Source organism: Osmerus eperlanus, chromosome 16, assembly GCF_963692335.1.
Source record: "Osmerus eperlanus chromosome 16, fOsmEpe2.1, whole genome shotgun sequence".
Classification (NCBI taxonomy): Eukaryota; Metazoa; Chordata; class Actinopteri; order Osmeriformes; family Osmeridae; genus Osmerus; species Osmerus eperlanus.
Window position 1 is genome coordinate 6,540,926 of NC_085033.1, and position 12,781 is coordinate 6,553,706.

General features: G+C 41.8%; 2 protein-coding genes across 3 annotated transcripts in view; both read right to left on the reverse strand.

Moving 5' to 3' along the window:
* atp1a2a (ATPase Na+/K+ transporting subunit alpha 2a) overlaps positions 1-12,781 on the reverse strand; it is a 99,440-nt gene that overhangs the window by 4,840 nt on the left and 81,819 nt on the right. The gene's annotated exons all lie outside the window — the stretch shown is intronic.
* LOC134037030 (uncharacterized) lies at positions 704-3,882 on the reverse strand. 2 transcript variants are annotated; one of them, XM_062482308.1, is made up of 4 exons: positions 3,754-3,882; positions 1,984-2,292; positions 1,500-1,781; positions 704-1,324 (listed from the first exon to the last, which is right to left on the reverse strand). In XM_062482308.1, exons 1-4 carry the CDS (start codon positions 3,812-3,814, stop codon positions 1,200-1,202), a joined length of 777 nt encoding a protein of 258 aa, XP_062338292.1. In that variant the 5' UTR covers positions 3,815-3,882; the 3' UTR covers positions 704-1,199. The 2 variants fall into 2 exon arrangements, with proteins under 2 accessions (XP_062338292.1, XP_062338293.1); XM_062482309.1 differs by lacking the exon at positions 3,754-3,882 and adding an exon at positions 2,958-3,122.

Below are 12,781 nucleotides of genomic sequence, written 5' to 3' on the forward strand. Positions count from 1 at the left end.
CCCCTCCATACGTCGCTTTGCATGAAAGCGTCCAAGTGTAATACCATAAATTGTTTATCTAATTCTTCTGCTTGCTGCCTTCACCATTGGTTCTGTTTTACTGATATGTTGTGAGACAGTAATATGTTGTGAGACAGGATTATGTTGCTCAATGTTGAATTCATTCTTTGAAGATCAATGGGTCCAGTAAAAAGCAAAAATGCTCCTGAGTCTGTCAACCAATTTGTGTTAAAGTTAAAGTAAAGTGGGAGTCAGGTGGCTGAGCGGTTAGGCAAGCGGGCTAGTAAGGTTGAAGGTTGCCAGTTCGAATCCCGGCCATGCAAAATGATGTTGTGTCCTTGGGCAAGGCACTTCACTCTACTTGCCTCTGGGAGAATGTACCTGTACTTACTGTAAGTCACTCTTGATAAGAGCGTCTGCTAAATGTAAATATAAAGTTCCAGTTTTTGTCTAGAATAGATGGGGTCAGAGGGCATTGTCACTTTCTCGGCTCTCACATCTCATCACTCATTGGGACACACTGAAATACAGTGACATGACCTGATGTAAGAGGGTTCAAGTTACCCTTTCCCTGCTCCTGGGTTGATACTCTGATTGGTTAATATCTGATTGGTCAAACACTGTTTCCATTTTTCTCAGGCATCCATGTTTACTTTTCAGTCTCACCTCACCAGGGGTCATCGTCAAGGCTATCACATGGTCATTTGTATTAACTTTATTCATTGTATTTGTATTTACAGTGACATTAGTACATATTATAACTGTCAACCACAGTTATGGAAAAAAGTACTCTAGTTTTTCTCGAGATGTCCAAAAGCACATTTGCTATCACAGAGAAAGCGTGCATTTATTTATTAGGGATATTATTGATCATACAACAAATGTATCATGTCATAGATTATTAAACATAAACTACTTGGTTTTGCACAGTAGGCCTATACAGGCTCCACAGCATACAGGATCCTAAATGCATTTGTCTGTATTGGTAAAACAAACGAAGAATTATAACAATAACATATACAAAAAAAAGATTGATTATTTGTGATGAATATTCTATATTCTTCAGTTAGACGTGACAACATGAACTTGTTGACATAATGCAAAAATAAGTTGATTCTGGGATAAGTGTGCCTGTCATTTTAGGCTAGAAGCACCACCTTTTTAATGAGGCATCCTCATACTAAACATGCCACATGACTTCAGTTCTTCTTGCTGAGTTTCTCCATGATGTGGACCGTGAGGAGGGCAGAGACCATGAGGACCAAGCCCACAGAGAACAGCACGATCTTCAGCATGTACACAGACACACCAGCAGGGGGCATCCCTGAAAACAAAACACACAAACAGTACAGAGATGGTGAAGATCAGTACTTTCTGCATTTATGAAAAAAGGAGGGGGGTTGCAATCTTAGACTCTCTGCTTTGTATTCAGGTGTGTGTGTGTGTGTGTGTGTGAAAGAAAGAGAAAGACAGTGTGTTTGTATGGTTGCCAGGTTTACCTGTAGGGTAAAGAGTGCAAATCCCTTTAATCTCCTTGGTATCTTCTGCCCAGCTGACCTGGTTGCTGTGGTTACAGATGATGGACCCCCCAGATACATAGATAAGGAGAGGAGCAGTAGAGGTCACAACCCCTCCTCTGTCTCCTCCCTCCTGAGAGCAGGTGATGGTGTTACAGGTGGAGGAGACTGAGGTGTTCAGAGTTCTGCAGATCACAGTCATGTTACAGGGGTCAGCAGTGGAGGTGCTAGAGTCTAACGTCAGCACTGGTGGGTCAACTTTGTCTGGAAACACACACAAACACTATGGATCAGTAACACATAAAGTTGCAATGTTTTTCTTGTCTTTTCCATATTGGTAAAAGTACAAACAGCAATGTGTGTATCAACCTCTTCTTACTTTCATAGTGACCAGTAACCTAGAGATAGCTCATGTTTCATTTATTGATATATCTCTGTAATGTAAAGAGGGAAGAACAAAACCTACCTTGAACCACAATCAAATAGAAGTTCGTGATCTCTTCAGCTGAACGTGTCACTGTTACACTATAAGATCCACTGTCTGCCTCTTGAAGGTTCTTGATAAGCAGGGAGAAGTTTCTTTCTGAAATGTTTGCATTGTTTTTATACTTCTCTATGAAAGAACCTTTTGATATAGAGAAGTAATTCACTACAGGGTCAGAGTAGTTAAATTTCCACGATACAACTGATACCGTTTTTGGATCAACATGCTCCTTGAGATCCAGATGGACATCCTGGCCCTTCAGTACAAACACAGTGGTCTCCTCAGAGTAAACTGTGGAACAAACATAAATCAATTGTTATTAAATATAAGGTTTATTAAGCATGAGTGAACAACACTTGAATCCATGGATGATTCAGTAATGCAGCAGCAGTCATGTCAGTGACTAGTGAGGTGAGAGTGAACCAAGGAAGGATGTACAGTAGGTCTTGTTAGGGACAGTGTTAGTCAATCCATCTCCAAGTTGTACTTTGGTGGATTGTAGTTCTCGTTTGTATTAGTTTGTAATACTTATATACATCTATTTTAATTATGCAGGAGTAAGGAGTATGTGTATGTCATCGGCTTGTGCATTTATTTCAAGAAAGAGCTTAATTTCCACGCAGCAAGTTCCTGTTTCCTGTTTCATGTTTTATTGATTCTCTCAGCTTAACCCAAAGAAGAAGAAAAAATGAAACTATCAGTCAATACACTGAACACTTATTATGATGGCCAAAAAGGTTTTGTTCACACATTATTAAAATAATTGCAAATCCCTTAGTTGATAACAGCCAGTAGACTGAGAAGAAAAAACCTGATACAAAATGTAGATGGGAAACTATAGTTAACGGCAGTTAACATGTAATCATATGTAAATCATTAATAAACCTATCATTGAAACAAGTCACATTGTCAGTAACAGCAATACTGTTTAGGTACATACATATGTACGTTCTTACCTTGTTTATAGACAGTAGTTAGAGCTAGAGCTATGTACAGATGATGCAGAAACATCTTTATTGTAATGCGGAAATCAGGAAATAAGTCAACTTCCTATTCCGTTACAAGTCTGCCTCGCAACCACACTTTTTAAATCCACGTGGTCATAACTGCTTATGAACTACATATAATGAATACTTAATAATTATATGATAATTATTCACATAATAATTATGTGAATACATAACCACCACTGACAATCAGTTTGGCTTTAAGCGCAACATAGTACCGACCTATGTATTTATGCTCTGAAAGAGGCAGTAGACACATAAAAGGCAGGGCTCTACTATTCTTAAAGGGTTTATTGATGCATCCGAAGCATTTGACCGCGTCCACCACTGTAAGCTGTTTAATAAGCTCAAGATTAGGGGTGTGCCCAGTAGCTTAGTACGCATCCTAGCTTACTGGTAAGATTGCCTTGTTTTTATATTCTTCTAAGACAGGATCTTCTAACATAGGGACATATCTCACAACAACGTTGTCGTAAAATTTCCATAACATCACTAATATTTCATCCTGATTAACTTGCTTCTTGAGTTCCAGACGGACATCCTGGCCCTTCAGTACAAACACAGGGGTCTCCTCAGAGTAAACTGTGGAACAAACATAGAGCTCATGAACTCTAAATTTGTACTGTCCATTGTGGAATTGATTTACAAACTCATATAGGTGACAGTGCAAATGACCCCCAAGAATCAATAAAGTACTGCGTACTCTAATCCAATGGTTTAATCATCAGAATGGATCAACACTTACCTGACAATGGTCCAATACTGCTCAGTAAACTAAAAAGCAGAAAGAAAGCCATCGTGGACATCTTGGTGGTCTGTGACTAATGTGTTCCGTTTACTACGTCTGTGTGTCTGAGGTGGTTTCTTATTGGTCTGTACCGATGACACTCACTGTGACTTTTAGAAATACAGCAATACTCGGTCAGACCTTGTTGAAGGCCAAAACATGTTAGCTGAATCTGAGGGAATTCTTGATGCACATGCATGACTTTAAGTCATTGATCATGTAACTGGAGTCATTATACTTTAATGAATCTGTGTTGAGGTAGGCTTTATATTTTAAAAGTGGATCTTGTTGAAAGCTGCTTCCTGTTTTTGCTGTTGTGCACTTCCTGTCTATAACCACACAGCTACATGGCCATCACTAAAGATGAGCTTTGCTCAAGCGGCCTGAAGTTGTTTGTTTCCAATGGTCGTTTCCTCAAAACTATGTTAGCAACACCCAGAAGCTGAATGCAGGCAACATTTAAACGACCGCAAAGTCGCTCAAGGTTTCACACACAACTTGTTTGACAGTGAATATGAAAGAAAGTCTGATCAATCTTGTACTGTTCTTCAGATATCAACTTTTTTTCCGATTGTAACATGCAGTTACTATCACTATCATTGTGTCATGGCAACTTTACGTGACTGTACTGTATTGTCTACAGTATGAATCCAGATGTGATTTATTACATGGGGTTAAAACTCCTCCAGGGTTGTGGACTCCTCCCCTCCAGGGTTGATAATCTGTGTCAGGATCTGTCTGGTTATAAACACGCTCTCCTTATAAGAAGCTCCATCCTCCATCCTCAGCTGTCAGTCAGTTGCCTGACTGGATTCAGGCAGCCTGCTGGCTAAACGCCTGTCACATTTCTCCCATATACATTCCTCTGGACTTCCTGCCCATGTACATTGTTGGTACGTTAAGCAACTCACCCAGGCACTCATTTCATCAAATCATGTAGACACTGAATTGTGTCTGGTCAGATGGTGCAGTAGCCAGTCTGGCAATACTCCAATGTTGGTCAGTCATACAAGAACAAGACAGGACAGCTTGGTCATCTGGCACCTTTTATGGACACAGAAAACATGTTCTGTGTGTGTTTGGTTTTCCTCTTTGTGTGTCTATATTTGTATATTTCTTATTGTTCAACACCGATGGTGCATTCTGTAGTTTCTAGAAATACATGAGGTCTAGAGGCCATACTTGTATACATGAAGCTGTACACGCTACACTAACGCAGGGAAAAGTTAGGCTAGTAGAAATGAAAGGCAGCAATGATGTGCATGCATGACAGTAAGAAATATACAGTTGCTAAACCAAACAGATGCAATGATAAAATATTACATATAATGGGACCAGCTCAAATTAAAGTTATACGTTTATGTTTTTTGTCAACTTTCAAGAAGAGCAAAATAATTAACACAAATATTTTTTGTGGAACTTGTGTTTGAACTGCAATGCACTGCCTGTCTACAACCACAAATCAAGATCTGAGGCTGGGGTAATGTTTCACACTTTTACAGAAGCGTTGTTATATGCATTCCCATTCAGTTTTTCTGACACTTAAGAGGAACTAAAATCACATTGCAAATGGCCCATAATGTTGTTTCACATGAGGGTACTAGAGGACTAGTTTCCATGGATGGAGTTCATCCATGGTTCATCACATGACTTATGACACCCCTCCCTCCTTTCCAGGGTTAGAACTCACACATGGTTTTAGTCTCCCTTTTAAGAACCCTCTATCCAAGCAGTAGACCTAACTGGCTTGCTGACTGACCAGCTTGCTAAATGGCTGCAACATCTCTGCTCCTTCTGCTTCTCTGTACTGTTTCACATGAGGTCATCCTGCGGCCAGGTAGGCCTTCACTTGAATTATCTTTACATTATCTTTACATAACATACTTAACATTTTCATAGTACATTGGTGTGATGTATGTGTGCTCTGTGTGGGAAGGGGTGGTGGTAAAAGCTTCTTTGTCAGTTTATTTTTGAATAGAAGGATGTGCAAATAGTTCAAGTCTTTAATTGTCAGATACATAGAACAACACAAGGTCAGACTGGGCACTGAAATTCTTGGGACAAGACAACGCAAAGCAACCTGGCATAACATAACATATAAGTACTTAGAACATAGATTACATCTATGATAAGCTAAAAAAAGCTTGCATGCGTATTTCTGTTATCTCGGAGCACACTCTTCTTCTTACCACACCCTTGTACTCTGTGAATAGACCAGGGTTCTTAAAATAGACTTTACATATGTCTCTTAGAACATCCCTCCTGCACACCCTGTCCTCTTCTGATGAGGGATGCGTTCTTTAGGGAGGAAAGTTTGATTGTAGTATAATAATATTGACAACAAATACTGGTAATACAGGATAAGGAACATGGAGTAACAGAGGTTAGCAGAAGGGCTGCGTGAACGGCATGCCACATATGGAATACAAAGGACCCTGTTCTTTCCTACATCTCTATTGACGCTGATCCTACGAATACGAAACCAAATCCTAACAATTAGACTGTCTGATAGAAAAACGGGTGACACCTGCTCGCTGATAACCCAGGCTATGATGTGTAATCTGCTTGATGAGATGTGGACCCATGGGTATTCTTACCTAGTCCTTCTCCAGACGGGAGGGGAAAAACTGAGGGAATCTGAAGACAAGGGAGTCAAAACTCACTCAGGTCTTATTGTATACAAAAACATGTCTTACTCACTTATCACCAACCATATCTGTAACAGTAACAGTAAACCATTTGATTCAGCAAGGTGCATGGCAAAGTAAAAGTCATGGTTTATTCTATAAACTTTGTAAAATAATGTATTATATAAATGTTAAAGATCCGCTGTGGAGATCAATAGTAGCCAACATCATGTAAACTCATGGCTCATAAAATAAACACTTCACGTGGCTGTTTTACCATTCCACACTGTGACCCGTGACAACACCCTGGCATTTCTGGAATAAAAAAACAGTAATTAATCTGTAATTAATTGTCTGTTGTATTCAAACAAAAATCCCTTGCAACTGTGTCTCCCCTCCCAGTGGACAGTGCAGACGCCCCCATTCTCGCTGTCAAGGGGGGCTCGGTACAGCTGGACGTTCAGGCCAGCCTCGAGGGCATGGACATCGAGTACATCTTCTGGAGGTTCAACCTCACGCACAGCGTGTTGCGCTACAGCAACGAGTCCAAAAACCCTCTGAAGGTCTACCAGGAGTACGAGAACCGGGTGGACCTGAACCCCAAGACCTACACTCTGGTTCTGAAGAACCTGCAGGAGACGGACAACGGGATCTACAGCGCCAAGATGACAGACCACCGTGGGTACGAGAAGGACGTGGCTAAGCATGAGCTGCACGTTCACGGTGAGTGTCCGCACCGTGGTATCCATGGTTTCTGTCGGTGTTCAGAAGTGAACATACATGGCATTGAGTAGCATTTCGTAATGTTTTCTAACATGGCTTACGATCTTGGTATATTGCTCCTAGTGTGATAGTACAACATGCTGGCAGCATTCCCTTTGGTAACGTGTGATGCTGACCCCTGACCCCCTGGTCTCTCCTGTGTCCCAGAGGCAGTCCCAGACCTGGAGTTCACCATGCTGCTCCTCTACTTCAACTCCACCGAGGGCTACTGCAACGTGTCTGTGAGCTGTGCGGCCGGGGCCAGCACCGTGGCCTACACCTGCGACCCGGGCGGCTGCACCCAGGACCTGGCGGTCCTCGTCACGCCCCAGCTGCTGCTGGGCGTCACCGGGGCCGACGGCACGGTGGCCTGCAACGCCAGCAACCTGGTCAGCGCCAGGAGCCGGTGGGGCCGCATGAGTGACGTCTGTGAGTGTCGGAGCGTTGGTTCACCGGGTGCTACGCCGATACCGGAATACCTCACTTGGCAATGGTCTAGCTGTGCTTGGCGATAAAAGCGGAGGTATAAAAGTGAAGCGTTCTTCTGTAAAAGCAAAGCAATGACAAAGGTGTTACTGTGTGTTTGTGTTTGTGGGGCTCTGCATGTGTGTGTGTATGTGCGTGCATCCGTGCATATGCATGTGTGTTTGCATGCGTGTGGTCATGTGCACTTGTGCATGTGGGCACATGTGTGTGTGTGTGTGTGTGCACGTGTGTGTGTGCACATGTGTGTGTGTGTGCGCGTGTTCCTCCCCAGGCACAGAGGAGCTGGTCTACTCTCCCATGTCTCTGCTGGGGCCCGCTGTGATCCTGGTGGACATCCTCACTGGCCTCCTCCTCATCTACCTCCTTCTCTACTGCCTGGTCATCAGACCCAAACACACTGGAGGTACCACCAGCACGTCACGACTCCATTCAATCACAGTTACTAAATACACATATTCATTTCAATGACTAATTACAATCACTCATTACGATGACTAATTCCACCCGAGCCCCTCCTTTCAGTAATAAACTTGAATCACATTTCCTGTGTATCAACAGTATTCACCACCACAAAGAAAATGAAATGTGCCTCCATCGAGGTAAGTCTTTTGAGATGATCATGTTGTTACCACATTTATCTTTCTCAATCTACATTTTCTGTTTATCAAATTATGTGTGCTCTTTTCACAGTTGCTGCACGTGAATGAGTTTGAGAAAGTGTTGAAGGACCCCACCCTCCCAGACTATCTGAGAGGAGCAGCCATCTATAGCATATCACGCGGGAGGAAGCCCCCTCTGCCTCGCCTGGGAGACCCCATACTAGACCACACAGACACCTACACACTGGCCAGACTATAGACCCCAGGAATGTCTCAATAGTGGGAGTTTGAAAGACAGACTGAGGTGTAGTTAAACCTCTTGCCCACAAGAAGGCAGGTTTGCGAAAACTAAAATAGATGTTGAAGCCATGTTGAAGAATCGCATCTTATTGGGGATAGAAAAATAAGCTTTTGACATGTTTACATGTGACTCACAGCGCTGTCTTGGTCAATCCTTGTTCAACTTCCTAATATCAGACTTTAAATCTGGGTTAAGAAGAGATGAAACTTAAAGATAAAAGCTTGTTAAAATGCACTTTATACATGTATTCTATTTAATTTTCGTGAAATGGATGCTTTGGCCTGTCTGCCCTTTTCTTCTTGCCATTTTCCTTAAAACTGTTTCCTTTGGCAGGTTTATTTACAGGTTTCTTTCCTCCTATACTGGATTTGCAGTGTAGAAGGAAGTTGAGGTGCTGGATCCTAATAACCAATCATTTTGTTGACATGTTGCATTGTATTATTGAAATATTTTGTTGCAACTTTGGTTAACACATTTAGGATGTCAATTGTTTGTCAAGCATAGTATTTCACAAATTGTTGAGGACGTCACCCACTCTACAGTAATCCGTGGTTTTACCAGAAGAAACTTTAGTTTGTTTGGTCGCAGTGGGTGACAAAAGTTAGCATTTTAGTATTTTATTGATTCTATGTGTAAGGCTGGGTGTCAACCTGACCCCACCTCTCCTATGCTAAAATCTGGAGTTGCTCGACAGGGTCTCAAATTGATGGCTCTCACACCCCATTGTGTAACTTACTGTAGCATTGCTAGTCATATGTTGATAAGTAAGGGTCAAGAAGTGGTCTTATTGGTTGTTCTTGTGTATAAAAGGAATGGTGAAGCATTGTTCTGTGGATTCTTCATCTCCTGAGACCTTCTCCTCAGCTCTGGCTTGTCCTTGTATTCAGTCTCCTTCCTCACATCTTGCTTTCTATCTCTGGTTTACAATAATCATGGTAGCATAGGTAAGAGTTAACCTTCATTTTGTAACATGTTTGCCTTGTAATTGATTTCATTCATTTGCAATGTTATTAAATGTATATTTCATTTAACCTTACTTTGACCATTCTTGCTCTGATTTAACCCATAGAGTCAAATAACTGTAATTCCATTGGTATTGGTATTATTTGGTTTGTGTTAATACACTGTTCAGTTTTCCATCTTACTTTAAACCATAGTGGAATTAGTTTTGGTTGTTTGGACAATATTTAACCCCCTACATATGGGACCAGTAATGCTACAATAAATTGAACAGTACTTCATTTCAATTGTAGCTGCAAAATTAATCATGAATGTCTGGTCACATTAACACACCAATAAAACTGAAAAATGTCTAAATGTCCCAAATTAGATTGACTTTTTGTCATATAAAAACCACATGATTACATATACACCACTGCTCATAGTTTTCTTCTTGACTGCTGTTCCTTTCAAAACCACAAGATGGCGAAAGCGTGTTGCAGCTTGTGACCGTGGCCAGCCCTCTCCTCAGTCCCTCAGCCTCTTAGCCTCCTGGAGACAAAGACAGTGACATCATCTGCAGAGGAACAGAGGGTGTACAAAGGACAAACGTCTTGGAATGCATGACATCACTCTCCCACCATATGATGATATCACAGCTCGAAAGATTAGTGCAACATGGAAGACTAATACAGCCGACAGTCTGTAAGGTTGACAATAAACTCGCTGAATGGGAATTAGGAGTGGAATGGGATGACGTGAGTGGCGTGCAGCAAAGGTTATATCTGCAGTTCTTCCTCTCCAGAACAGGTTGAGAGAGCCAAGGAGAGGAGGGCGATGGCGTCACGACTCCTACAACACCAGCGATGAAGCCCATGACCTCTTCCTCTCCTTTTCTCATTTCATGTCTGTCTCTCTCTCTCCATTTCTCGGTATGCATTCTCTCTCCCAGCTCTTTACCATCTCTCTCGCTCTTCTTCTGTCTGTGCTGGAGAATGGGGGGGGGGTACACCTGACTGTTCCCTCTCAGGCCTGTGTCTATCATAAAGGCCCAACTATAAAATACTAAGTTTTTTTTTTTTTACAATCCGACTTTCAGATACAAAATTCGATTTTGTTGGCTGAATTTGACTGTTTTTTGTTCTTTCCCCAACACTTTGACGATTTGTTTCCGAGTCATAGATGATGCATGTCAGTGCATGAAAAAAAGGGGTTGTAAGTCCTCATTTTGAGACCCGGCTGCATTTTTCAGGCAAACTGGTAGAAAAAACAAAGACATAAAGGAGACAGTGTCATTGATCTTATGAAATCTGTGTCATTTCTTTATTTTCTGTAATACTGTGGAAAAATAATTACATACAATTTGAAAAAATACCAAATAAAACAAATACAGAGATAAAAGAAGAATAAAAGGAAGAATTTAATCATATGTTTGTTTTTGTAACTTTTCTCTTAGTTATACAGAGAAACAAATACTGAATGTGAAACCAATAACAACAATAACACAGGATATAATCCTATTATAGTCCTATTTTAACAAATAAAATAAAAAACTTGATTGTGACAGGAATGAAATGGAGGAAATACCCAGACAAACACACACACACACACACACACACACACATTTTTTTCTAAGTGCAAAGATGATATAAAATCCTTCATAGCACTGATCAGAATTGTCATAACAACGAGCAGGAACAAATTCCAGAATCATGGCGGTTCCCGAAGCAGTTAGTTAGTGAGCGTCACCCACTCAGCAGCTGCATGCAGCATTAGTGTCTTCGTGTCCTAAGGCCTCATGATGTCTCCATTACTCTGTCTCTCCATCTGTCCCTTGCTTCCATTTATAGAGCCCCAGCGACCCTACGACCACGCACGTCGCACACACACTTTCACAACACTCGAGGTCATCAATACACATTCACAAGCACACACACACACACACACACACATACACACACAAACTGTACACACAAATGTCTGCTGCATTTGTTTGTCTGCTTACGTTTTTTGCACAGTCTTTTGGCACCCACATGAGATTCAAAACCCTACTGTAAACCACATCTGACAGTCCTGGTCACAGACAGCACACCACAGGACCGATCAGAACGCCTGCCCGCTCTCCCCCTTCAGCTGAACCTGGGCGGGGCTTGGGCTGGGTTTAGTCTGGGCAGGAAAGAGTTGCTCGCTCACTTATGACTGGGTTATGCAGTCATTTTGGCCACAAACACATATTTACCAGTCTGCCTTTTCTATGATAACCCCATTCACAAAAGAACAAAATAAATACGTTTGAACATATCCTTTCATTCTTCGATCGTTGATGTCAAACCATGATGTTTTACAATAAACATAACATGACGAGAAGCACACAGATTTTTTTGTAAAGGAAAGGCATTTATAAAATCCAATGGACGATGAACATGATTGGAATGCGCTTATGAAGCTATTATAATGTTTCGAAACAGAAGATTGCATCCTTCCCCCAGTCACCTGGACACACACACGTCTATATATGTACAACTATATATCTAATCTACTCCTATTGTACTATAGGTAAGAGAACTGTATCAAAAGCTACTAAAGAAGACCTAGAGAAGGTGACCTAGAGGAGGAGGAGGTATAAAGTGTGGTTTTGGATTCCTTTCTCTCGGCTCATCGCCTTCTGTGGATGCAACCTAGTCCCAAATAGAGCTACAGACCCTAGACCCTAGACCCTGGGCTCGAAGACCACAGATCTTAGACTGAGCTGCAGCTGAACAGCTGAGGTACCGCATTAGGGACGGTAACATCCGCCTTCCTAGCCAGAAGAAGAATCACTCTCAAGCTCCAGGGTTGATGTCTGGGTTTATTAGTGTCAGGCAGGGCTACTCCTCACACGAGCAGTATGCTCAGTGTGTCAGGTTGTGTCTAGGGTTGCCTCTAGGGGCTGGGCCAATGCAGGAACCTCACCACCACCACCACCGCCATTATTTGACCTTTTGTCCAGGTACCTGTTTTCTCCAAGTACTGGTTCCTGTTCGACCTCCCTCCATCCATGACTACCCACAATCTTCTCTGAACAGTCAAGATTGGACAATTCAATGTCAAATCAAATGATGATTGTCAACATCCTATATGCTGTAGATACATTGATGACATGGTCTGAGTTCGCCCCATTCTCCAAGTCCCTTTTCCGATCTACTTCCTCAGAGTAATATGGTTAGACTTCAAGCCTTGATGAACAAAGTCCTCATCCGAAAGACCCTTCATATTTTTAAGGAACCCTTTAT

What these genes read in the sequence shown, in the direction of transcription:
- LOC134037030 (XM_062482308.1), bottom strand. Translation starts at nt 3,814, where the DNA reads ATGTCCACGATGGCTTTCTTTCTGCTTTTTAGTTTACTGAGCAGTATT. An exon ending in CAGTATTGGACCATTGTCAG is followed by an intron (nt 2,293 to 3,753) that starts GTAAGTGTTGAT and finishes TTTGTTCCACAG; the next exon opens with TTTACTCTGAGGAGACCACT. An exon ending in CTATTTGATTGTGGTTCAAG is followed by an intron (nt 1,782 to 1,983) that starts GTAGGTTTTGTT and finishes GTGTGTTTCCAG; the next exon opens with ACAAAGTTGACCCACCAGTG.